A 25,585-nucleotide genomic window follows, 5' to 3' on the forward strand; every position below is an offset into this window, starting at 1 on the left:
ACCATGCCTTCCGAGGCCAATCCAGGGCAATCAGAATTGCCTTTGCTCTTTGATTCCTGATTCGCTTTAGCACCCTTGGGATCAATGGAATCGGAGGAAACAGGTAGACCAGCCGGTGAGGCCAAGGCGACGTCAGTGCATCTACTGCCCTCGCCTGAGGGTAAGGAAAGGCTTGAAAGACTAGGCATGTTTACATTGGAAAAGCGGAGACTAAGAGGGGATATGATCAACATCTACAAATATATAAGGGGACAATACACAGAGCTTGCGCGGGACCTGTTTTTGATTAGATCAACACAGAGGACTCGTGGACACTCGCTCAGGTTAGAGGAGAGGAGATTCCGCACAATACGGCGTAAAGGCTTTTTCACGGTAAGGACAATACGTGTTTGGAATTCCCTGCCCGAGGGAGTTGTAATGGCGGAATCTGTCAACACCTTTAAGAATGGGTTAGATAAATTCCTATTGGATAAGGATATCCAGGGGTATGGTGCATAGTCATGCATTATAGTTACTATAAATAGGGATAACATGCAATGGCTGACAGCAGCATCAGTCAGAAATTTAGTCAAATCATCATGCATAGGACACCACAAATAGGTTGAACTCGATGGACAATTGTCTTTTTTCAACCTCAGATACTATGTTACTATGGTTCGTGAGCAACACCAGCGAAGCTTCTTGTTGAGTCGAGAAGCCATCATGTCTATTTGTGGGCAGCCCCACAGGTCGATGATCTGCTGAAACACCTGATGGTGGAGTCCCCACTCTCCCGGGTGGAGATCGTGACGACTCAGAAAGTCCGCTTCCCAGTTGTCCGCTCCCGCAATGAAAATTGCGGACATTGCTCTTGCATTTCTTCCTGCCCAGAGGAGTATCTTTGACACTTCTCGCATGCAGGCTCTGCTTTTTGTCCCTCCATGTCGATTGATGTACGCCACCGCTGTGGCGTTGTCCGACTGAACTTGAATCGCGTGATCCCTGAGTAGAGGAGGGGCCTGAAGCAGAGCATTGTAGATCGCCCGAAGTTCCAGAATGTTGATCGGAAGAAGGGCTTCGTGGGCTGACCACCTGCCTTGGAACTGAGCCCCCTTGGTGTCAGCTCCCCATCCTCTCAGACTCGCATCTGTCGTGAGAAGGATCCAATCCTGAATCCCGAAACTTCGACCTTCCAGTAGGTGAGGACTGTAGCTACCACAGGAGGTAAATCCTGGCTTGAGGTGACAGCCGTATTATCCGGTGCATCTGAAGATGTGATCCGGACCACTTGCTCAGGAGATCCAACTGAAATGTTCTGGCATGGAACCTTCCGTACTGTATCGCCTCATATGAGGCTACCCTTTTCCCCAACAATCTTATGCAAAGATGGATATTCGAGTAGGCCGTAGAACAATTCGGACCATCTCCTGGAGTGTTCTCGCTTTGTCCTCTGGGAGGAACACTTTCTGAGCCACAGTATCCAGAAACATTCCCAGGAACAGGAGCCGCTGAGTTGGCTCCAGGTGGTACTTCTGTAAATTGAGGATCCACCCATGGTGTGACAGAAGTTGAATAGTGTGGTCTATATGGAGCAATAAAAGCTCCCTGGATCTTGCTTTTACCAAGAGATCGTCCAGATAAGGGACAATATTGACCCAATGGACCCAGAGTTGGAACATCATCTCCGCCATCACCTTCGTGAACACCTTCGGAGCTGTGGACAGGCCGAAGGGTAGCGACTGTAATTGGTAGTGATCGTTCAGCAGGGCAAACCGCAGGTAAGCCTGGTGAGACGGCCAAATCGGGATATGGAGATAGGCATCCTTTATATCCAGCGAGACCATGAACTCCCCTTCTTCCAGGCCCGCAATCACTGCTCGCAAGGATTCCATCTTGAACTTGAAAACCTTTAGGTAACTGTTCAAGGATTTTAGATTCAGAATGGGCCTTACCGAACCGTCCAGTTTCGGTACCATGAACAGGTTGGAGTAGTAACCCTTTCCCTGTTGTTTTAGTGGCACTGGAACAATGACTTGGGACTGGACCAACTTGAGGATGGCCTGTTGCAGCGTAACACGCATATCCTCCAAAGCTGGTAAGGTTGATTTGAAAAATCGTTGGGGAGGAGCGCTGTCAAACTCCAGTTTGTAGCCCTGAGAAATGAGGTCCTTTACCCAGGCATCCTGGCAGGAGCTTTCCCAGATGAGGCTGAAGTGACGCAGTCGAGCTCCCACCTCGAATTCCCCTCTGGGTTGGTGGGCACCATCATGCTGAGGCCTTAGTGGAAGCTGAACTGGTGCTCTGTCCTGAGAACTGACTGCTGCTGGTTTTCTTGCCTTACCTCTGGTGCCTCTAGTCGCACTGGAGGCACCTCTGGCTCTAGATCTAAATTTATTAGACTGAAAGAACAGGGCAGACGGCCCTGGATAGGAACGTCTAGCCGGTGGGGCCCCAGAGGGGACAAACGTGGATTTCCCTGCAGTAACCTTAGAAATCCATGTATCCAACTCAACCCCAAACATCCACTCCCCTGAGAAGGGGAGAGACTCCACACTGCGTTTGGAGTCTACCCCCGCTATCCACTGACGCAGCCATAGGGCTCTGCGCGCCAACACTGCCATGGCAGAAGTCCTAGCATTAAGAGCGCCTATTTCCTCGAGAGAATCACACACAACGCGTGCACTGTCTTGGATGTGTCTTATGAGGGTCACTGTAGTAACCAGGGGCATATCCCCCCAAGACCCTCCTGAATTTGAGTCGCCCATGTATGAATGGCATGTGTCATCCAGCAAACGGCTATCACAGGTCTTTGTGATACGCCAGCCGCTGTGTAAAAAGACTTTAGTGTAGTTTCTATTTTTCTATCCCCAGGGTCATTTAATGTAAAGGAGCACGGAGCTGGCAGTACCACCATTTTTGACAGGCGGGAGACTGATACGTTCACGGCTGGGGGATCTTCCCAATTTTTCCTACCTTCTGGGGTAAATAGGAAAGTGTGCAAAAACCTTTTTGTCACCTGATATTTTTTATCAGGATTTTTCCAGGCTTACTTAAACATGTCATCTAGTTCCGGAGAATCAGGGAAAGTGACACTGAGTTTTTTCTGTGCTAAGAAAAACGACTGCGTTGCTACAGCGTCTTCTAAAGGGATTTTTAACACATCCCTGATAGCCAGTATGAGGGGCTCGATACCCTGTGCAGAAGTTGAATCCTCAGTAATAGGATCCAATTCCTCCCCCTACTCCTGTACCTCTTCCTCAGAATCTGAGAGTAAATAAGGCAGCCCACGTTTATGTGGCCCTGAACTAGGGAGGGGGCTTGTTTATCATCTGTCTTTGCAGCTAGGTCTGAAACAGCCTGCTGCAGCTTTTGTGTCTTCTGAGTATTAGCAGTTATCTGGGATGACATATCTGCCATCATAGCTTCTATGGCACCAAGCCAGGATGGCTCTTGACCCTCCCCACCAGCCTTCTCACTAACCTGGGAGGACTTACTGTATTGTTCACATGATAGAGAACCATCTGTAGAGGGAGAGAATCTGGTGTGACATACACTGCATAATTGGTATTTGACCATGTTTACAGTAGACAATACTCACACGCGCACACACACACACACACACACACACACACACACACACACACACACACACACACACACACACACGTATTACAATAGCAAGCATGCTTTACTGTATATGAGGAGGAGACACAGAATGAGAGAGGGACAGCACACCCAAGCTTGTCAGGCTCAGTAAGACTGCAAGCTGTGTCTTTACATATATCACAGTGAAACACTGGAATTATTGTGCTTTTCAGGACACTATATAGTGTACCTCTCTATAGCTCTCCCCCTTATTTACACTCCTGTACCAGTTTCCTGAGTATATGTGAGTGTCTGGAGGAGTTGTGTGTCCTCGGTTTGTACTCACCACTCTTCTCACCTTCAGGCTATGTTAGGGGTGTGCGGCGTGCTGCGATTGCGTTTGCTAAGGCGTAATGCCCTGCAGTACCAACAACCTCTCAGGACGGTGGTCCTGCAGCGGGGAAGCGGCTCTGACGCCTTAAGAGACTGGTAACCATCCTTTCCCCCCCTAACTCCCATGGGTGCAGGTGTACTGTAGCCCAAACAGTACACCGAAAATAACAAAGTTTAAAATAAACTGAAGAAAAAATCCTCTGCAGCTCCAGAGTGCGCATCCTCTCCTGAGGGCACATTTTTCTAAACTGGCTGTAGGAACGGGCATAGAGGGGAGGAGCCAGCACACCCAGTTAAAGAAATGTAAAGTGCACCGGCTCCTTTGGACCCCACCTATACCCCATTGTGCTAAGACCCCAGTATCCCTAATAGATGCTAGAGATATATATATATATATATATATATATATATATATACATATATATATATATATATATTTATTTATATATATATATATAAAAATATGTATGAGTTTGTATGAACGTGAGAAGATTTGCACTGTGGCATTTGTATATCTGGCGCTGTGGGGCATATACAGTATGTATCTGGCACTATGGAGCATATGTGTATCTGGCACTGTGGGGCAAATTTGTATCTGACACTCTGGGTCAAATTTGTATCTGGCACTGTGGGGGCATATCTGGCACTGTAAGAGCATATCTGGCACTGTAAGAGCATATGCTGGGGACATATGTGTATCGGGCATGATGGGGGCATATGTGTATCTGGCATGGTGGGGGCATATGTGTATCTGGCACTACTGGGGTCATATGTGTATCTGGCTCCCTATATGTGTAACATGCCCTATGTGGCCACACCCATTTTTTGGCACGTGCACACGGCCCACCAAGACATTTCCTCTACTTGCACCACTGGTGACTGTACATATGTAGGTGTATAACTGTGTGTGACAGTAAGTATATCAGAGTGTCACAGTACGTATGAATGTGTGTGACTGTATGTATGTGCGACTGTATATATATAGCAATACAGTACATACACATGACAGGCACTCCACTCCTTAAGAACAAATACCTGGGTGCCCTCCCACGGTACACAGAAGGACCAGCACACAGCAACACAGTACGGGCGGCACTCCAAGGGTTTCCAACAAAGAACAGCTACAAACGCTGGTGTCAGTCTTGTAGCTGTTCTTTGTTGGAAACCCTTGGAGTGCCGCCCATACTGTGTTGCTGTGTGCTGGTCCTTCTGTGTACCGTGGGAGGGAACCTAGGTATTTGTTCTTAAGGAGTGGAGTGCCTGTCACATGTGTATTGATTCTGTATATAATATATATATATATATATATATATATATATATAATCCTTTTCTCGTAAATCCGTAGGGGATACTGGGAATCCATTTAGTACCATAGGGTATAGACGGGTCCACTAGGAGCCTTGGGAACTTTAAGAATTTGATAGTGTGCGCTGGCTCCTCCCTCTATGCCCCTCCTACCAGACTCAGTCCAGGAAACTGTGCCCGAGGAGACAACATACTTTGAGAGAAGGATAGATAAGGAAAGTGGTGAGATTACGAACCAGCACACAGAATAACAGGAAAGCCATGCTAACCAAACTTGAAACATGAACAGCAAAAGCTGAACCAGAATACTTAACCAAGTAACATTGCAGGAAGAACGAAGCACCGGGCGGGCGCCCAGTATCCCCTACAGACTACGAGAAATGGATTTACCGGTAGGTAATTAAAATCCTATTTTTTCTTACGTCCTTGGGGATACTGGGAATACATTTAGTACCATGGGGAAGTACCAAAGCTCCCAAACCGGGTGGGAAAGTGCTGAGGTTCCTGCAGAACTGATTGACCCTACTGAAGGTCCTCAGAGGTCAAAGTATCAAACTTGTGAAATTTAGCAAACGTATTCGAACCTGACCAAGTAGCTGCTCGGCAGAGCTGTAAAGCCGAGACACCCCGGGCAGCCGCCCATGAAGAACCCACTGACTTAATAGAGTGGGCCTATACAGAATTTGTAACAGGCAAACCTGCCGTGGAATAAGCATGCTGGATAGTGAGCCTGATCCAGCGTGCAATAGACTGCTTTGAAGCAGGACACCCAATTATATTGGGATCATAGAGAACAAACAGCGAGTCAGATTTCCTGTGATGAGCTGTCCTTTTTCCGTACACCTTCAAGGCCCTCACAACATCCAAAGACTTTGAAGTAGCAGAGGTGTCCGAAACAGCCGGAACCACAATAGGTTGGTTGATGTGAAATGCGGGTACCACCTTAGGAAGAAATTGTTGACGAGTTCCGAGTTCAGCTCTGTCCTCATGGAAAATGAAGTAGCGGCTCTTGTGAGACAACGCCCCTAGCTCCGACACACGTCTTGCTGAAGCCAAGGCCAACAGTGTAACGGTCGTCCACGTAAGGTACTTTACGTCAACCTCCTGTAACGGTTCTAACCAGTCCGATTGGAGGAACTGTAGTACCAAAATGAGATCCCAAGGTGCTGTGGGAGGCACAAAGGGAGGCTGGATGTGCAGAACACCTTTCAAAAACGTCTGGACCTCAGGGAGAGAAGCCAATTGTTTCTGAATTTAAATAGACAAGGCCGAAATTTGGAATTTAATGGAGCCTAGGTGTAGGCCCACATCCACTCCCGACTGCAGAAAAAGCAAGAGACATCCCAGATGAAATTCCACCACAGAATATTGTCTGCTCTCACACCAAGAGACATACTTCTTCCATATACGGTGGTAATGTTTAGACGTTGCCCCCTTCCTGGCTTGGATCATAGTCGGGATGACCTTGTCAGGAATCCCTCTCCTGGCTAGAATCAGCCGTTCTACTTCCATGCTGTTAAATATAGCCACGGTAAGTCTTGATAGACGAACCGGCCCTGTTGCAGAAGATCCTCGCGAAGAGGAAGAGGCCACAGATCTACGATCAGCATCTCTAGAAGATCCGTGTACCAGGCCCTTCGAGGCCAGTCCGGAGCAATGAGGATTGCTTGACCCTTTTCCCTTTTTATTCTCTTTAGAATTCTTGGGATCAGAGGAAGTGGAGGAAACACGTACACAAGCTGGTAGAACCACAGAGCTGTCAGAGCGTCTACCGCCATTGCCTGTAGGTCTCTCGACCTGGAATAATACCGCTTGAGCTTCTTGTTAAGTCGAGAGTTTCATCATTTCGATCTTTAGATACCCCGACCAACGTGTAAACCACCGGAACACCTCCTCCTGCTGCAGGTCGTGTCTGCTGAGGAAGTCTGCTTCTCAGTTGTCTACTCCTGGAATGAAGACCGCCGACACCATGGCGTGTTTTTCCACCCAGAGGAGAATTCTCTACACCTCTGACATTTTTCGTTCTGACCTGTCGGTTTATGTACGTTACCGCCGCCACATTGTCCGACTGATTCCGGTCTGATTCCGAAGTAGAGATGAGGCCTGCAGCAGGGCGTTGTAGATTGCCCTGAGTTCCAAGATGTTTATTGGAAGGACGACTTCCTGACATGACCATCTTCCTTGAAACTGCACCCCCTGGGTGACTGCCCCCAACCTCTGAGGCTTGCGTCTGTGGATAGCAGAATACAATTCAAAATCCCGAACCTCTGACCCTCGACGAGGTGAGAAGTCTGTAGCCACCACAGAATGGAGATTCTGGCTTTTAGCGACAGACAGATCCTCTGGTGCATGTTAAGATGCGATCTAAACCATCTGTCCAACAGATTCAGCTGGAAGGGCTTTGCATGAAATCTTCCGTACTGAAGCGCCTCGAAAGAGGCGACCATTTTTCCCAGAAGGTGAATGCACAGATGCACAGAGATCTGAGTTGGCTTCAGGACAGCCAGAACCATCGACTGGATTACCATAGCCTTCTCCAAGGGAAGGAACACTCTCTGAGACTCTGTGTCCAGTATCATTCCCAGGAAAGGAAGCCTCTGTGTTGGTTCCAGGTGAGATTTTGGTAGGTTCAGAATCCACCCAAGATCCAGGAGTAGTCTGGTTGAGAGGCCAATGCTGTCCAACAACCGCTCCCTGGACGGTGCCTTTATCAGAAGATCGTCCAGGTACGGAATTATGTTTACTCCCTGTTTGCGGAGTAGAAACATCATCTCTGCCATCACCTTGGTGAACACTCTCGGTGCCATGGAGAGACCGAATGGCAGGGCCTGGAACTGGTAGTGGCAGTCCTCCAGTGCAAACCGTATATAAGCCTGATGAGGCGGCCAGATCTGAATGTGAAGGTACGCATCCTTGATATCCAGAGACACTAGGGATTCCCCCTCCTCCAGACCTGAGATCACCGCTCTCAGAGACTCCATCTAGAATTTGAACACTCGTAAATACGGGTTCAACGACTTGAGGTTCAAAATCAGTCTTACCGAACCACATGGTTTCGGTACTACAAACAAGATGGAATAATATCCCGTGTTTTGCAGATGAGGTGGAACTGGAACAATGACCTGAGTCTACCAGTTTTTGAATGGCGTCCTGTAAGGTTATACTTGCTTCCTATGAAGCTGGTAAGCCTGATTTGAAGAATCTGTGAGGTGGGAGCTCCTGAATCTCCAATCTGTAGCCCTGGGAAATAAGATCTATGACCCAGGGATCCTGGCATGATGTTGTCCAGATGTGACTGAAAATTTTTAGTCAGGCTCCCACCTGCCAGTCTTCCAGGCATCGCGGCCCACCGTCACGCTGAAGCCTTTGAGGAAGCAGAGCTGGAGCTCTGTTCCTGTGAACCGGCAGTTGCTGGTTTTTCGTGGTTTACCTCTAGCGCCTCTGGTGGCTGTAGAAGAACCTCTGGTTTTGCCCTTAAACTTGGCAGTCCGAAAGGACTGTAGATTAGGTCCTGAGTAGGCCTTCCTGGCTGGGGAAGCTGCAGAAGGAAGATGCGTGGGCTTACCCGCAGTAGCTTTAGAGATCCATTTGTCTAGTTCATCTCCAAATAAGGCCTCTACTGTGAAGGGTAGGCCTTCCATGCCTTTCCTGGAGTCTGCGTCAGCAGTCCACTGGCGTAGCCATAAGCCTCTGCATGCTGACACTGCCATAGCAGTGGTGCGTGCATTAAGCAAAGCAAGCCTATTTTTTTTTTATGGCTTCCACAATAACATTCGCAGAGTCCTGTATATGATGCAGGGGTAAAATAATCTCCCCCTTAGGCAAGGTACCTAACCCCTAAATTAGGTTACCCAACCATTTGGCGAAGGCCTTAGTAATCCACCCACATGCTATAGTGGGTCTTTGGGCCACCCCAGCAGCTGTATACAAAAATTTGAGTGTATTCTCAATTCTACAATCAGCCGTGTCTTTTAGGGAGGCTGCAACCGGGACAGGCAAAACAATTTTCCGTGACAGCCTGGATACTGATGCATCCACTATCGGTGGATGTTCCCATTTTTCCTATCCTCAAGAACCCTTCAAGAGAGACACAGAGATAGTCTTGAGCCAGCACACAGCGCCCTTACTGCTAATGCCAAGCTTAGCCGGGTCGCAGACTAAGTACCCAGATTGGGGACTTGGTACACTAGTAAGCGCTCCCCCTCTGCTATGACCCCCTGGTACCGCTAAGGTAATATGAAGTCTCTCTGGAGGAGCTGCGCGTACCTGTCAGTCAGCGTCTGTGTCCACTGCAGAGGGAAAATGGTGCTGGTGAGCTGCTGGATCCGCTCATAGTGAAGCCCCACCCCTTCAATGGCGCGCGGTCTTCAGGCACTTTTTTAGACTGGCTGAGGTAATTTTAGTGCCTAAAATGGAGTCAGCCCCCTTTTAAGTCTGTAATGCCAGTCTGGGTACTGTGTACACACGTAGTGTACTTAGACTCCCTCAGAAGTGGTGCGTCTGCACTGCGTACTGAGTCTGGAGATCCAGCGGCCCCATGTAGAAGCCGTGCGTCTCCGTACCCTCATGCCGCCATATTGTCCGGTGACCCGCTAACCGGGACGCCGGATTAGTACTCACCACTCTTCTATCTTCTGGATTCCCAGTATCCCCATAGGCAAAAGAGAAAATATATATACAGTATGTGTGTGTGTATGTATATATGTTCATGTGTGTTACAAATATGTATACAGTATATGCGGAACTGTATATAATTAAGTTTATACTGTAGGCATGTGAATGTATACTGTATGTGTGTGTATGACTATGTATGTATATATGACAGAATTTATGTATGTGCATCGGCATGTGACAATATGCATATGTGTGTGTTACTGCACATGTGTGTGTATAACTGTGTTTGTGACTAATTGTATCAGTGTGTGACAGTGTGTATGAATGTGTGTGACTGTATGTATGGGTGTATGAATGTGTGGGACTGCATTTGACTGTATGTGTTTATGTGAGGGCTGTGGTGTCATGTTGGGAGGAAAGGTATGGAGGGATGCTCTCCCCTGCTATGCGCAGGTTGAAGTAGAGAGCAGCCCAGTCACTGGTGAAGGGAGGTACACGCACCCTGTATAACATAAAATGTGGGCATGTGATCACATCCCCTTTCACGTTTGCACAAGAACCCGATCCATGCGTCCCAAATATTGCTTTTTAGGGCACCCCAGTACCTCCAGAATCTTAATCCAGTTCTGAATTCAACAGCAATTTATTAGGAAATTAGACTGTAAGCTACACTGGGGCAGGGGACTCATGTGAATGATTAAACATGTTTTGGTTGGACAGTGCTGAGTAATATGTTTGCACTATCTAGATAAAAAAAAGGAGAGTTATGGTAAGACTTACCATGGTTAAATCTCTTTCTGCGAGGTACACTGGATTCCACAGGAAATAACATCAGGTTGTAGAGTTGGATCTTGATCCAAGGCACCAACAGGATAAAGCTTTGACTGTTCCCAGGATGCACTGCACCGCCTCCTCTATAGCGCCGCCTCCAGGCACTGGAGCTCAGTTTTGTTAACCAGTCCAATGCAGTAGCAGGTAAGAGAGATGATAGTCGTTAGCCACATAGAACCACATTCTCACGACAGGAGAAGGTACTATGGCTAATGCCATACAAACCCAAAAAGCGTCAGGGTGGGCGCCCTGTGGAATCCAGTGTACCTCGCAGAAAGAGATTTAACCATGGTAAGTCTACCATAAATCTCCTTTTCTTCAGTGGGGTACACTGGTATTCCACAGGGAATAACATCTGGGATGTCCTAAAGCAGTTCCTCATGGGAGGGGACGCACTGTAGCGGGCACAAGAACCTGGCGTCCAAAGGAAGCATCCTGGGAGGCGGAAGTATCAAAGGCATAGAACATGATAAACGTGTTCACTGAGGACCACGTAGCCGCCTTGCACAATTGTTCTGGGGACGCGCCACGATGGCCACCCAAGAAGGTCCAACAGACCGAGTAGAATGGGCCTTGATAGCAGCAGGAGCTGGGAGCCCATCTTGCGCATAAGCTTGTGCAATCACCATTCCAATCCATCTAGCCAAAATCTGCTTATTCGCAGGCCAGCCACGTTTGTGAAAACCAAAAAGTACAAAAAGAGAATCAGACCTCCTGAGAGAGGCAGTTCTCTCCACATATATACGGAAAGCCCGTACCACATCCAAAGACCGCTCTTTGGAGGACAAACCAGAAGAGGTAAAGGCTGGAACCACAATCTCTTGGTTAAGGTGGAAAGACGACACCACCTTAGGTAGATAACCAGGGCGAGTTCTAAGAACTGCCCGGTCACGGTGAAAAATCAGAAAGGGTGGACGACAGGACAAAGCACCTAAGTCCGACACCCTCCTAGCAGAGGCAATAGCCAGTAGAAACAAGACCTTAAGCTTAAGCCACTTAAGGTCCACAGACTCAAGAGGTTCAAATGGAGCCCCTTGTAGGGCATCCAGAACCACCGACAAATCCCATGGAGCCATATGAGGGACATAGGGAGGCTGAATCCGTAAAACACCCTGAGTGAAAGTATGAACGTCAGGAAGAGACGCAATTTTTCTCTGAAACCAAACCTACAAGACAGAAATATGAACCTTGAGGGAGGCTAGACGAAGGCCTAAGTCCAGGCCTTGTTGCAGAAAAGCCAAAAGTGTGGCAGTGCTGAACTTGTAAGCATCATAATTCTTAGCAGCACACCAGGTGAAGTAAGAATTCCAGACCCTATAATAAATCCGAGCTGAAGCCGGTTTACAGGCCTTCAACATAGTTGGAATAACCGCCTCAGAGAACCCTTTGACCGTCTCAGGAGTGAAGCTTCAAGAGCCACGCCGTTAAAGCCAGTCGAGCCAGGTCCTGGTAGACACAGGGGCCCTGAACGAGGAGGTCTGGGCGTTGAGGAAGTAGAAGAGGACGCTCTGTCGAGAGACCCTGCAGGTCTGAGAACCAATGCCGTCTGGGCTACGCTGGAGTAATTAGGAGTAGTATTCCTCCTTCTTGCTTGAACTTCCGAATTACCCTGGGCAGGAGTGACACTGGAGGGAACACGTATGGCAGCCGAAAGTTCCATGGAATGGCTAGTGCGTCCACGAACGCTGCTTGAGGATCCCTTGTCCTTGCACCGAAGACTGGAACCTTGTGATTGTGTCGAGACGCCATCAGGTCTACATCTGGTAGGCCCCACTTGTCCACTAGGAGTTGAAAGACTTCCGGATGAAGGCTCCACTCTCCAGCGTGTACGTCCTCACGACTGAGGAAGTCCGCTTCCCAGTTGAGGACCCCAAGAATGAACACTGCCGATATGGCTGGCAGATGGCGTTCCGCCCATTGAAGAATCTTTGACACTTCCAACATTGCCATGTGGCTTTGAGCGCTGCCTTGATGATTTATGTACGCCACCGTGGTGGCATTGTCGGACTGTACTTGAACAGGCCTGTTCTGTACCAGAGGCAGGGCAAGCTTCAGAGCATTGAACACTGACACAACTCCAGAATATTTATCGGGAGGAGAGATTCCTCCCTGGTCCACTGACCCTGGAGAGAGTGTTATTCCAACACCGCACCCCAACCCCGCAGACTGGCATCCGTCGTTAGAAGGACCCAGTTGGAGATCCAGAAGGGACGAACCCTGCTCAATTGTTGGTTCTGTAGGCACCAACTCAGTGACAGACGAACCTCCGAAGTCAAGGAGATCATGTGAGATCTGATCCGGTGAGGCAGGCCGTCCCACTTGGAAAGGATTAACCTCTGCAGAGGGCGGGAATGAAATTGAGCGTACTCTACCATGTTGAAAGCTGACATCATGAGGCCTAGTACTTGCATCGCCGAGTGTATCGACACTCTTGGGCGAGAGAGTAAACATTGTATCCTGTCCTGGAGTTTCAGGACCTTCTCTGGAGACCAGAACAAACGTTGGTTGTGTGTGTCCAGGAATGCCCCCAGGTGCACCATGTTCTGAGCAGAGACCAGCAAGGATTTCTTCCAATTATTGAGCCATCGGTGGGCTTGTAGGAATTGGACCGTCAGTTCTAGATGACGGATGAGAACCTCTGGGGAATTCGCCAGGATCAGAAAGTCATCCAGATACGGCAGGATCCTGATGCCTTGACGATGGAGAACAGCCGTCATGACTGCCATGACCTTGGTGAAGATCCGAGGAGCTGCAGTCAGGCCAAAAGGCAAGGATTGGAATTGATAATGTAGGTTGGCAATAGCAAACCGCAGATACTGCTGATGTGACATGGCAATAGGTATGTGAAGGTAAGCATCCTGTATGTCCAGGGATACCATATATTCCTTGGGTTCCAAAGCCAGAACAATAGAGCGAAGAGTTTCCATACGGAATTTGGACACCTTCACAAATTTGTTCAGAGATTTGAGGTTGAGAATGCGCCCAGAGGATCCATTCAGCTTCGGAACTAGAAACAGTGTTGAATAGTAGTACCCCCTGCCTCTGTGAGATAGAGGCACCGGCACTATCACTCCTGTATCCAGGAGGGATTGTACAACAAATGCAGAGATTTTGCTTTTAACGGGAACCGTTAAGCAAAACTGGTGAGGGGGACGTTTCTCGAAAGAGATGGCATATCCGTGAGAGACGACTTCCGGCACCCAGGCATCTGAAGTGGACTGTAACCATACCTGGTTGAACTGTAGAAGTCGGCCTCCCATCCTGGGTTCCCCCAGGGGGAGGCCCGTCCCGTCATGCAGCAGGCTTGTCTGAATTGGAAGCAGGCTGACGGGCGGTCCAAGAATAGTTAGGTTTGGATTTAGAAGTTTTGGAAGCACGAGCTTGTCTCGGGTACGCATGAGCCTTTGCTTTACCTGGAGGTCGAAAGGAACAAAATGTGGTACTCTTAGCCTCCGGAACCGAAGGATTAGTACTTGGGAGACACGCCAAGTCAGCCACAATCTTGTTCAGATCTTCCCCAAATAATATATCTCCCTTAAAAGGGAGCACCTCCAAGGTCTTTTTAGAGTCCAGGTCCACCGATCAGGAGCGTAACCACAGAATCCGGCGAGCCAGAATGGATGTAGTAGACGCTTTGGCCGCCAGAACTCCGGCATCAGAGGCCGCCTCCTGAATGTAATGGGAGGCTGTGGTAATATATGATAGACATTGTCTGGAATTATCAGGAAAAATCAGAGGTAGCTCTGCTTCTACTGCTTGAACCATGCTTCAATACCTTTTGCAGCCCAAGAGGCTGCTATAGTGGGTCTATGTACAGCACCCGCAAGAGTGTAAATAGACTTCAAGCATCCTTCCACACGCTTATCCATCGGTTCCTTCACAGAGGTGACGGTAGTGACGGGCAGAGTAGATGACACCACAAAACTGGCTACATGTGAGTCCACTGGTGGCAGGGTTTCCCACTTGTTACTTAACTCTGCAGAGAAAGGATAACGAGCTAGCATCTTTTTAGACAGGGAAAATTTATTTCCTGGAGACTCCCAGGATTCCTGACGTATGTCATCTAAATGGTCAGAATGTGGTAAAACAAATTTAGTAACCTTCTGACGTTTGAACTTATCAGGTTTCTTAGACGTATCAGGAGGATCAATCTCATCCTCAATCTGAAGAATCAGTTTGATAGCCTCCACTAAGTCAGGAACATCAACCTGTGTTGCAGATTCCTCATCAGAAGCACCTGAATCAGTGTCTGAGGGATCAGTATATTCCCCATCTTCATCGGAAGAAGTATCCGAAACATGAGTGGATTGTGAGGAAGAAATGGCCAGTTTAGATGACCCTTTGGTCCTAGGAGGGCGAGGGTTAGGCTACTGTTTAACTAAGGACTGATTTAATTGCTGTAACTGAGTTGACAGATTATCCACCCATGGCGGATTAACTACAGGGATGATATGTGGCTGTAATGGCACAGGAGGTCCCACAGTCTTATTACAAGCGTAGTCAGCATATTAGAAAAAGCAGCCCAAGGTGGGTCTTGGGGTGTCACTGGTGCTGCAGGCTGACTGGGGGGTGCAGAACAGTACCTGGACCCTCAGCCGAAATATTTTCATAAGGTAAATCCCGCCCTGTACAGCAGACATTATTGGGAACGTAGCCTTAGGGCGTAACAGTACAATATAGCCAGACAGACATAGTACCGGACAAAAAACCCCTGTGTAAAGTGACTGCAAATACAGAGTACAAACAGAGGATTTAAGCGGTATAGGGTGACTGAAACACACGTTGAAAAATACAAAATAGTATATCCTGTGGAACACTATATAATATATGAGACCCTGATGCACTTAGCCCCTCTTAGGGTACAGAATAGAGTGATAGCAATATGTGGGGATACACAGAATGGAAACCACACAGCAGCTATATGCACACACAGTCACAGGTAAAATGCAGAAATTATTACATATAACAATAAAACTGCACTGGATTAGTAATACTACATAGAGCTATGTATGTATACAGATATAACAATGCACAGTAAACACTGGATATCACAGAATACTTGTACTAAATATTTGTATAGTTATGCACTTGTTCTTAACTAACGCTGTCTAAACGACATGTAGAATATTTAAGTGTCCTGTAAATGCACAGCGCTGATGATATAGGCGGCTTTACAGAGGAGACAGTGCCCAGCAGTCCCAGATCAGCGCAGCTCTGTGTAATGGCGACCAAACGCTGACAGGGAGTGAGGGAGAGAGAGAGATGCAGCTCCAGGGTGGAAACATCTGCTGTAGATGGCGCCTGGGCTTCACCACCGGGTACTACGGAGCCTATATGAAAGGGATTTTAGTAAATCCGACCTGTGCTCCTTGCCCTGGTGGATATAGTGGGGTCCCTGCATGGCCACAGTGTCCACACCAGCGGTGCGGCCCGTCTCCGGGGACCGCGACCGGATCGCGATTTCGTTGGGTCCTGCCTGGGGGACCCTCTTACCTCCTCCCTAGCTTGCGGCCACGTGATCCAGGAGAGCAGCGGCTGTGTGTGTGCCTGAGGAGACCGTAGCTCCTCCGCTGTAAGTACATGGCAACCAGGGCGTGGGAGTATACAGCGCCGCTGGGGAAGGTGATGGTGCCGCGGCACGATATGTCAGTGTGACATATAGCATCTAGTGCCTATGCTGCGGCCCTGTTTTTTCTCAAGAAAAGCTCTTATTAGGGCTCCCCTGTTAGCTGCCTGCAATGCAGGCACCAATTTACAAACTGAGCTCCAGTGCCTGGAGGCGGGGCAATAGAGGAGGCAGTGCAGTGTATCCTGGGAACAGTCAAAGCTTTAGCCTGTTGGTGCCTCGGATCAAGATCCAACTATACACCCTGATGTTATTCCATGCGGAATACCAGTGTACCCCGCTGCAGAAAATGACAATAATAAGACATTGGGCTGGGTTTCCACCTTAATGCAGACTGACCTGCATGTTTATGAAAGGGATTCATAAGGTATAAGTGACAAACCTGCTTCTGATTATGAAAGACAGGAGCCGAATAAAAATGAATTTATGGGACAGAGAGGTCACCTGTACCCACTGTGAACTGAAGGTGTAGACTCGATAGATCGTTCTGTAAGACACTAAATGATAAATGGAAACTGAAACCTTTTGGGATTTCCAAATTGTAACCCGATATCCTGGTCTTCACAACATCCAACCAGCGTACAAGTGACAGAACTTGCTCCAATGCTTCAGCATCAGCACTGTAGAGAAAAGGAGAATTGACATGATGTTATCACAAATAATAAACAATATAAGATACACCCCACGCAGGAGAACTCTGTTCCCCGCGATGACCAGTAGCACACATCTTAAGTATTACGGACGCCCAACAGCGCACTTTGCAGACATCAGCGGGACAGGGACTGGAATTCTTGCAGCTGAGCAAAAACTTTATATTGTACAAGATGCAATGTGATGGCAACTGATCATAGCTGTGAGAATTGTGTGCAATGTAGTTAAGAGCAGACCATGCATTATCTTGACAGATAACAAGCACCAGGCTCACAATCACCTGTTCACTTGCTGTGCTACGATGGGTATTATGGGAATCACAGTGTTGCAGTGGCATTTGCACAAAGGACACAAATATTCTCCATTTCCTAGATCATAGATCAGCTCCACATGAAGTCGCTGCCGTGTGTTCATCTGCATGGCCTCAAAGAACCTGGAAATATCGACAATTAACATTAATATATATTAATACTGTAACACGAGTACTGTAAATAAGGACTCGCAGGCAGGTATTCTGCTTAAAACCACGGTGTCTTTACTGGCATCAAACACTGTAGCACAGCATACACAGGCTTGGGCCTGGTCACACAGGTACATACAGAAAATAAACAGACCAACATAAAAGGTCCTACCACTTCAGATGCTCAAAACTCATTCTGCTGCAGTGGCTTGCAGCTACGCATGCCATTCTCTCCTGACATAGCCAAGGTTCACAGTCCCTGGCGCTATTAACTGATCCCTGCTCACTGGCCGCAAACAGGCATCAGTGCAATGCACTGTGCGTGTTTGGGAGTTTTAAACCCCTCTCCTGTACTTGACTTCCTGCTCTCTGGGTGAGCTGGAAAATGTGGACCTCTGTTTCTCCAGCTGCAGCTGTGCAACTCAGAAAGCCTGGAATTATAAACCTTCACTGCATGTGCAGAATGTGCAGGCCTTGTTTTCTTCCTTGGAGGGAGCTGATCGCATGAGAATGTGGCCAATTGGGGTGAGACACAAGCCCTCTCACCAAAATACCAACAAGATAAGATAAAACCTAAGCTCTCCCTAGAAGCACAAATTACACAACTGTGTCTTTCCTACTTTGGACACATCATGCAAAGAAAGGGATCTAGAGAAAGTCACCATGCTTGCAAAAGTTGAAGGTCAACGAAAAAGGGGAAGTCCAGCTGTGAGATGGCTTGATACAATCACAAATATGGACACCACATTAGCAACAGTGATCTGCTTGATGGAAGATCAAAATTTGTTCAGGACAACTATCCATAGGGTCAGCATAAGTCAGTATCGCCTTGTCGACACATAACAACAATAGTTTGCAGTATTTTGAATGTTTGGGTAACAATTTTTCTTTCAATGTTATACTAATTTTATAAACTGAAACTATTATTCTTATCTGGCTAAGCTGAGTAACGGCTACTCTGCTAATAAATCAAGAGAGTAACGTGGCACATGGAGGATGTTAGGTATGATGTTTACATGATGGATGTTGGACTGTATAGCTACAGAAGGCACTAGGCCGGATTCAGACGTGGACGCAAACTGAATGCAATGACGATGTTGGTGGAGGTGGGCGATTATTTGCTACTGGGCATACTGAAAACCCCTATGATGCATGCATTACCCTGTTGCGTACGGGATCACTGGCATTAGAAATGGAAAGGCAAAACCATGGGTGTCCCTGGGTGGTGGCTTGAAGTGTGCGCAGAAAAGGCTGTCTCAGGGGCGTGTTAGGAGGGTGTCGCGGATGTGTCAGTGAACGCAGCTGCATTCTCAAACGCAGATCCGCAGCCCCTGAGGCCATGTTTCTATGGATATCAGAAAGAGACAATGCGCCTGCCAGAGGCTGGGACAAGTTTCAATGGTGCTCATGATGATGGAGTATTCATAACCACCGGTGGAGTTGCAGTATCCTTGGGCTTGGAAAGCGGATGTCTCAGGGCTTGACCTGTCCGGCACATGCTGGAACACTAGGGGAAGTGTTAAATATATTTTCCCCGGTCTCAAGTAATCACAGGGGTCTACATACTAATCTTGTGAGAGAGATAAAGTACCAGCCAATCAGCTCCTAACTGCCATGTTACAGACTGTGTTTGAAAAATGACAGGAGCTGATTGGCTGGTATGTTATCTCTGTCCACTTTATCTCTCTCCAAAGCTTAGTACATAGACCCCACACTTACGGTCTCTTTTTTTTTTTTAATATCCATTGGGCTTTCTTCTTCAACACCATCTACCTGTCCTGATCATATGTTTCTTTCTACCCATTGGTTAGAGTCTCAGTTAAGTGCCAGAGGGCCAGGTTCAGAGCTACACGCAATTGCAGGCATGACTGCGGCTTTTTGCGGACTTGCAGTGGCTGTAATATGTAAATGCTAGTTTAACATGGTTGCCCACTGGGACAATTCCTCTCTTTAGGCACAACTCAAATCGTTGCAGAATTTGGTGGTTATTCAGATTTGTTGGCTAACCAAAAAAGCACACTAATAGGCAAAACCATGTGAACTGCAGGTGGGGCAGATGTAACATGTGCAGAGAGAGTTAGATTATTGTGGGGTGTGTTCAAACTGAAATCTAAATTGCAGTGTAAAAATAAAGCAGCCAGTATTTACCCTGCACAGAAACAAAATAACCCACCCAAATTTCTCTCTGCACATGTTACATCTGCCCCACCTGCAGTGCAACATGGTTTTGCCCATTAGTGTGCTTTTTTGTTTTTTTTAGGTTCTGAATAACCTCCCTTGTCACCACTGCCTGTTGCTAGCAGCTGGACTGGGCAATATGGGAGACTTCATCTTTAATCAACCTTAGGACTTCCACCTCACACGGAGCCAGCCATGAAGCAGAAGTGTAGAGGATGGGACTTTACACCTTCCTTTCTGGTTAATTTGTGCATATGGATGAGATTAGGTAATTTACTTACTTCTGCCAGCAGGTCACATGCATCACATGACCGCAGCTCCCTGTGTGGGTTACACGGGACAACGCCGGGCTTGTAAAAAGAGGACTGAATGTTTCTGGCAAAAAAAGACATTTGTAGTATTTAAAGAACAATACACCAATCAGTGGGGGTAATTCAGATCAGATCGCTGGGCAGCGATTTTTGAAGCCCTGCGATCAGATAAGTGGGTTTTCGCTGTGCAAGTGTACGAACGCATGTGGTAGCAGAGCTACACAAACTAATTATGTGCAGTCTCTGTACAGCCCAGGACTTCCTCAGCCGCTGCGATCACATCAGGCTGTTCGGGGACGGATTTGACGTCAGACACCCTCCCTTCAAATGCCCTCTTCATGTCAATCTCCTTGTGAATGCCCGTGCGAATGGATCCTTCGCACAATCCAGTCGCTGACCGGTGATCCCCATTGCAGTCGTGTGACGCGCCTGTGCAGTGCGGTGCATATGAACGCGCAGTTCGAATCTGATCGCCCAATGTGCAAAAGCGCCCAGCAGCGATCAGATCTGAATTACCCCGTGTCCAAAGCATAACAATCACTCCCCCCCCCCCCCCCCCACACACACATTCTTCAGTTACCTTACAAAAGATTTCAACAGAACATTCTATAAAACAAATGTCCAATATTCTAAAGTTAAGCAGCCCAAGATTGGAAAAGTCAGCCTTCCTCCTCAAAACCTTGTCTGCCATTTATGGAACAACGGACATACTAGCTAAATGATCAAGAACATGTATGTCTTTGGTTAGGTGTGGACACATGGATCTACATTCAGGTGTAAAAAAAAGAACAGTGATCTACCACACCTTCCCACCACCATTCCTAGTTTGAGACAAGTGTGTTCAGTTTAGCATTCGTTACAAAATCAGAAATGTTTAGTTTAGTAACATAAAAAATACCTCATAATGCCTCATATGTCACAGGACAATTCCATAGTGCCCCCATATGTCACAGAAAATGCTACACAGTGCCTTATGTCACAGAAAATGCCACATAGTACCCCCATATGTCACAGAACAATTCCATAATGCCCCCATATGTCACAGAAAATGCCACATAGTGCCTCCATATGTAACATAAAATGCTACATAGTGTGGGTGCACCGTGTCAGAGAAAATGCCACAGTGCCCCCATGTTACAGAAATGCACATAGTACCCCCATATGTCACAGAAAAATGCCACAGTGTCCCATATGTCCCAGAAAGGTCTTGTATTATACCATGCAGAAAACACCATATAGTGCCCCCATGTCACTTAAAATGGCACATACTGCCCCTATGTCACAGAAAATACCTCATAATGTCACCTGTAATGCCCCCATTTACATGCCAGCCTCTGAGAACATCATGCCCTTATATGCCAGTCTCAGATCCCCCTTTATGATCACCACCGCAGGCTCAGGCTCTGTCCAACTCCAGACTGAGGCTCCAGTCATGGGCAGAAGGATTACTCAGAGGATGCAGCCATGGGCGGGCTGGAGCAGCAGAGAGGGACGGTGACTATCGACTGTCCGGAGGAATCTCGGACAAAATGGCGATCTACACCTACCTGAGTGTCACATTATACATGGCTGAACTAAGGCACCCCTTACCAGGAATACTGAGAATCCCACCTTCAGCTCTTATCTCCTTACATATTTTCTTTCAGCTTTAAACAAAGTGATGCTATATGGGGTAATAATGCTTAGCCATGTATAATCTGCATTTTATTTCACGGTGTGAATACATACCACCTGAGTGTGTGGCTGCTTTGCCCCGGGTCTGGGATAGGGTGGTAGATTTTTGCACACAGGCAGTCAGCACCATCGTAGGTCTGTCTAACCTCACTTCCTCTTCCTCCTGGCAAAGGATGCACGTAAGAACTTCTTTTTCAGGCATGGATGGGCCACGCTTCGGACCCAATGCAATCTTAGAGCCTTCATCAGCTGTTAATAAGCTAAACAGTGGGTTACATAAAATATTACATATTGCAGACACTCGTCATAACATTTTGAAAGGGCGAGTAAATTGCATCCTACATGTTTAAATACACCTCCAGAAAAAAAAGGTCCATGTATACAGGCCTACATGTTAAAATCAGCCTACATTAGTATCTGCTTTTCACTCGGAAAACCCCAGAGAACTTGCCAGGGCCACTACAGATTGTAATCAGCTAAGCCTATCTGGCTAGCTAGATACGAATGATGATTTGCATAATGGTCATGGCTACAGTAGGCTTGCTGCCCTGATTATCACCCTATATCACTGCTAGCTCGCTTAGTTATGGTATTATTCAGCGGAATCAAAACAAGGAAATATCTTGGCGCACCAGGGGTTACAGAGAGAATACCAGAAAGAGTAGGTCAGACTGATTGAATCTAAATTTATTTATTAATTTAAAACATAGTAAAAAGAACATTCAAAGAGTCAACATGATTCTATCTTTGCATCATCTAATAAACAAAGTGGTGCATAGATTGTGTCAATTTACTGCCTTTCACAGACAATCATATATTGGTGTTAATGTACCAATGCCTTATACCGACATGATTCAATAATCGCCCCAGAGGCGTAGAAAAAAGTCCCGAGACCTGCTCATCCCACGTAGATGAAACTTAATGTCCCTTAAGAGAACAGTCTCTATTTGTGTGGACTTTTTTAGCCGTGTGCCGCCTTGTCCCCGCAGCTCAATTTGGTAACTCAAAAACCTTTTAAAGCAGTTTCGGGTCACTTCACCCTTCTACTGCAGACGTTTTTAATATACAGGTAGCTCCCAGCACTCTCCTATATTGCCCACTGTAAGTGTGTGAGCTGGCGCTTGTTAGGTGATGGTACCTGTAGGTTATTTCGTTTTGAGTCCTCCGTCCCCTCCTCTCCCGGGTCCGTGCCTTATTGCGCCTCGTGGACCTCCGGTGGGGCCGGCCAGCCGATTCCCAGAGCTTCGATACAACCTGTATCGCCTGGCCCGCATGCGTGGAACGCAGGCCAGTAGCTTCCGGTTTCGCGGCTTCCGGGGATACGTCTCGTCAGCAGGTCAGCAGCAGGTCAGATTAGGCTCCGGCTCCTGTGGTCAGCATGCAGCGACTTTGTTTATTAGATGATGCAAAGATAGAATCATGTTGACTCTTTGAATGGAATTTCATGTTCTTTTTACTATGTTTTAATTAAATAAATAAATAAATTTAGATTCAATCAGTCTGACCTACTCTTTCTGGTATTCTCTCTGTAACCCCTGGTGCGCCAAGATATTTCCTTGTTTTGATTCCAGTTAATGCTAGTAAGGGTACTAGTTTATCTGTCGGCTGCACCACTTCGGCAAACCATTGCACCTGACCACCACTGTCTCTCTCACTATCCATTCTTTAACATTTTTCTCTGTCCTTCACACTATCCCCTTCCCCACTTTTTCCAAACCTACGTTCTCCTAAACTAAAGGGGTTGCGCAGATAGTATTTGTCCCTATATATTATTCAGCGGACTGAGCTACCCTACAGATAACTAATAATGAATTCATGTAAAAAAATAAGAATTTACTTACCGATAATTCTATTTCTCGGAGTCCGTAGTGGATGCTGGGGTTCCTGAAAGGACCATGGGGAATAGCGGCTCCGCAGGAGACAGGGCACAAAAGTAAAGCTTTACGATCAGGTGGTGTGCACTGGCTCCTCCCCCTATGACCCTCCTCCAAGCCTCAGTTAGGTACTGTGCCCGGACGAGCGTACACAATAAGGAAGGATTTATGAATCCCGGGTAAGACTCATACCAGCCACACCAATCACACCGTACAACCTGTGATATAAACCCAGTTAACAGTATGATAACAGAAGAGCCTCTAAAAGATGGCTCCCTACAACAATAACCCGAATTAGTTAACAATAACTATGTACAATTATTGCAGATAATCCGCACTTGGGATGGGCGCCCAGCATCCACTACGGACTCAGAGAAATAGAATTATCGGTAAGTAAATTCTTATTTTCTCTATCGTCCTAGTGGATGCTGGGGTTCCTGAAAGGACCATGGGGATTATACCAAAGCTCCCAAACGGGCGGGAGAGTGCGGATGACTCTGCAGCACCGAATGAGAGAACTCCAGGTCCTCCTTAGCCAGAGTATCAAATTTGTAAAATTTTACAAACGTGTTCTCCCCTGACCACGTAGCTGCTCGGCAAAGTTGTAATGCCGAGACCCCTCGGGCAGCCGCCCAAGATGAGCCCACCTTCCTTGTGGAGTGGGCCTTTACAGATTTAGGCTGTGGCAGGCCTGCCACAGAATGTGCAAGTTGGATTGTGCTACAGATCCAACGAGCAATCGTCTGCTTAGACGCAGGAGCACCCATCTTGTTGGGTGCATACAATATAAACAACGAGTCAGATTTTCTGACTCCAGCTGTCCTTGCAATATATATTTTCAATGCTCTGACAACATCCAGTAACTTGGAGTCCTCCAAGTCACTTGTAGCCGCAGGCACTACAATAGGCTAGTTCAGATGAAATGCTGACACCACCTTAGGGAGAAAATGCGGACGAGTCCGCAGTTCTGCCCTGTCCGAATGGAAAATCAGATATGGGCTTTTGTAAGATAAAGCTGCCAGTTCTGACACTCTCCTGGCCGAAGCCAGGGCTAGTAGCATGGTCACTTTCCATGTGAGATATTTCAAATCCACATTATTTAGTGGTTCAAACCAATGAGATTTGAGAAAGTCCAAAACAACATTGAGATCCCACGGTGCCACTGGGGGCACCACAGGAGGCTGTATATGCAGCACTCCCTTAACAAAAGTCTGGACTTCAGGAACTGAAGCCAATTCTTTCTGGAAGAAAATCGACAGGGCCGAAATTTGAACCTTAATAGATCCCAATTTGAGACCCATAGACAATCCTGATTGCAGGAAATGTAGGAATCGACCCAGTTGAAATTCCTCCGTCGGAGCACTCCGATCCTCGCACCACGCAACATATTTTCGCCAAATGCGGTGATAATGTTGCGCGGTTACTTCCTTCCGTGCTTTAATCAAAGTAGGAATGACTTCTTCCGGCATGCCTTTTTCCTTTAGGATCCGGCGTTCAACCGCCATGCCGTCAAACGCAGCCGCGGTAAGTCTTGAAACAGACAGGGACCCTGCTGAAGCAAGTCCCTTCTCAGAGGTAGAGGCCACGGATCTTCCGTGATCATCTCTTGAAGTTCCGGGTACCAAGTTCTTCTTGGCCAATCCGGAACCACTAGTATCGTTCTTACGCCTCTTTGCCGTATAATTCTCAATACTTTTGGTATGAGAGGCAGAGGAGGAAACACATATACCGACTGGTACACCCAAGGCGTTACCAGCGCGTCCACAGCTATTGCCTGCGGATCTCTTGACCTGGCGCAATACCTGTCCAGTTTTTTGTTGAGGCGAGACGCCATCATGTCCACCATTGGTCTTTCCCAACGGGTTACCAGCATGTGGAAAACTTCTGGATGAAGTCCCCACTCTCCCGGGTGAAGGTCGTGTCTGCTGAGGAAGTCTGCTTCCCAGTTGTCCACTCCCGGGATGAACACTGCTGACAGTGCTATCACATGATTTTCCGCCCAGCGAAGAATCCTTGCAGCTTCTGCCATTGCACTCCTGCTTCTTGTGCCGCCCTGTCTGTTCACATGGGCGACTGCCGTGATGTTGTCCGACTGGATCAACAC

The 25,585-nt window shown here is 47.4% G+C and overlaps 1 protein-coding gene across 1 annotated transcript in view; it reads right to left on the minus strand.

Moving 5' to 3' along the window:
- The window catches only part of UBR1 (ubiquitin protein ligase E3 component n-recognin 1), a 296,661-nt gene that overhangs the window by 83,959 nt on the left and 187,117 nt on the right, over positions 1-25,585 (minus strand). The window contains exons 30-33 of the mRNA XM_063947658.1: positions 21,662-21,867; positions 19,904-19,997; positions 17,265-17,417; positions 16,856-16,953 (exon numbers count right to left, since the gene is read on the minus strand). Coding sequence (XP_063803728.1) covers positions 16,856-16,953; positions 17,265-17,417; positions 19,904-19,997; positions 21,662-21,867 — 551 coding nt within the window. The remainder of the gene's footprint in view (positions 1-16,855; positions 16,954-17,264; positions 17,418-19,903; positions 19,998-21,661; positions 21,868-25,585) is intronic.

The sequence above is a fragment of the Pseudophryne corroboree genome, chromosome 12 (assembly GCF_028390025.1).
Source record: "Pseudophryne corroboree isolate aPseCor3 chromosome 12, aPseCor3.hap2, whole genome shotgun sequence".
Taxonomy (NCBI): domain Eukaryota; kingdom Metazoa; phylum Chordata; class Amphibia; order Anura; family Myobatrachidae; genus Pseudophryne; species Pseudophryne corroboree.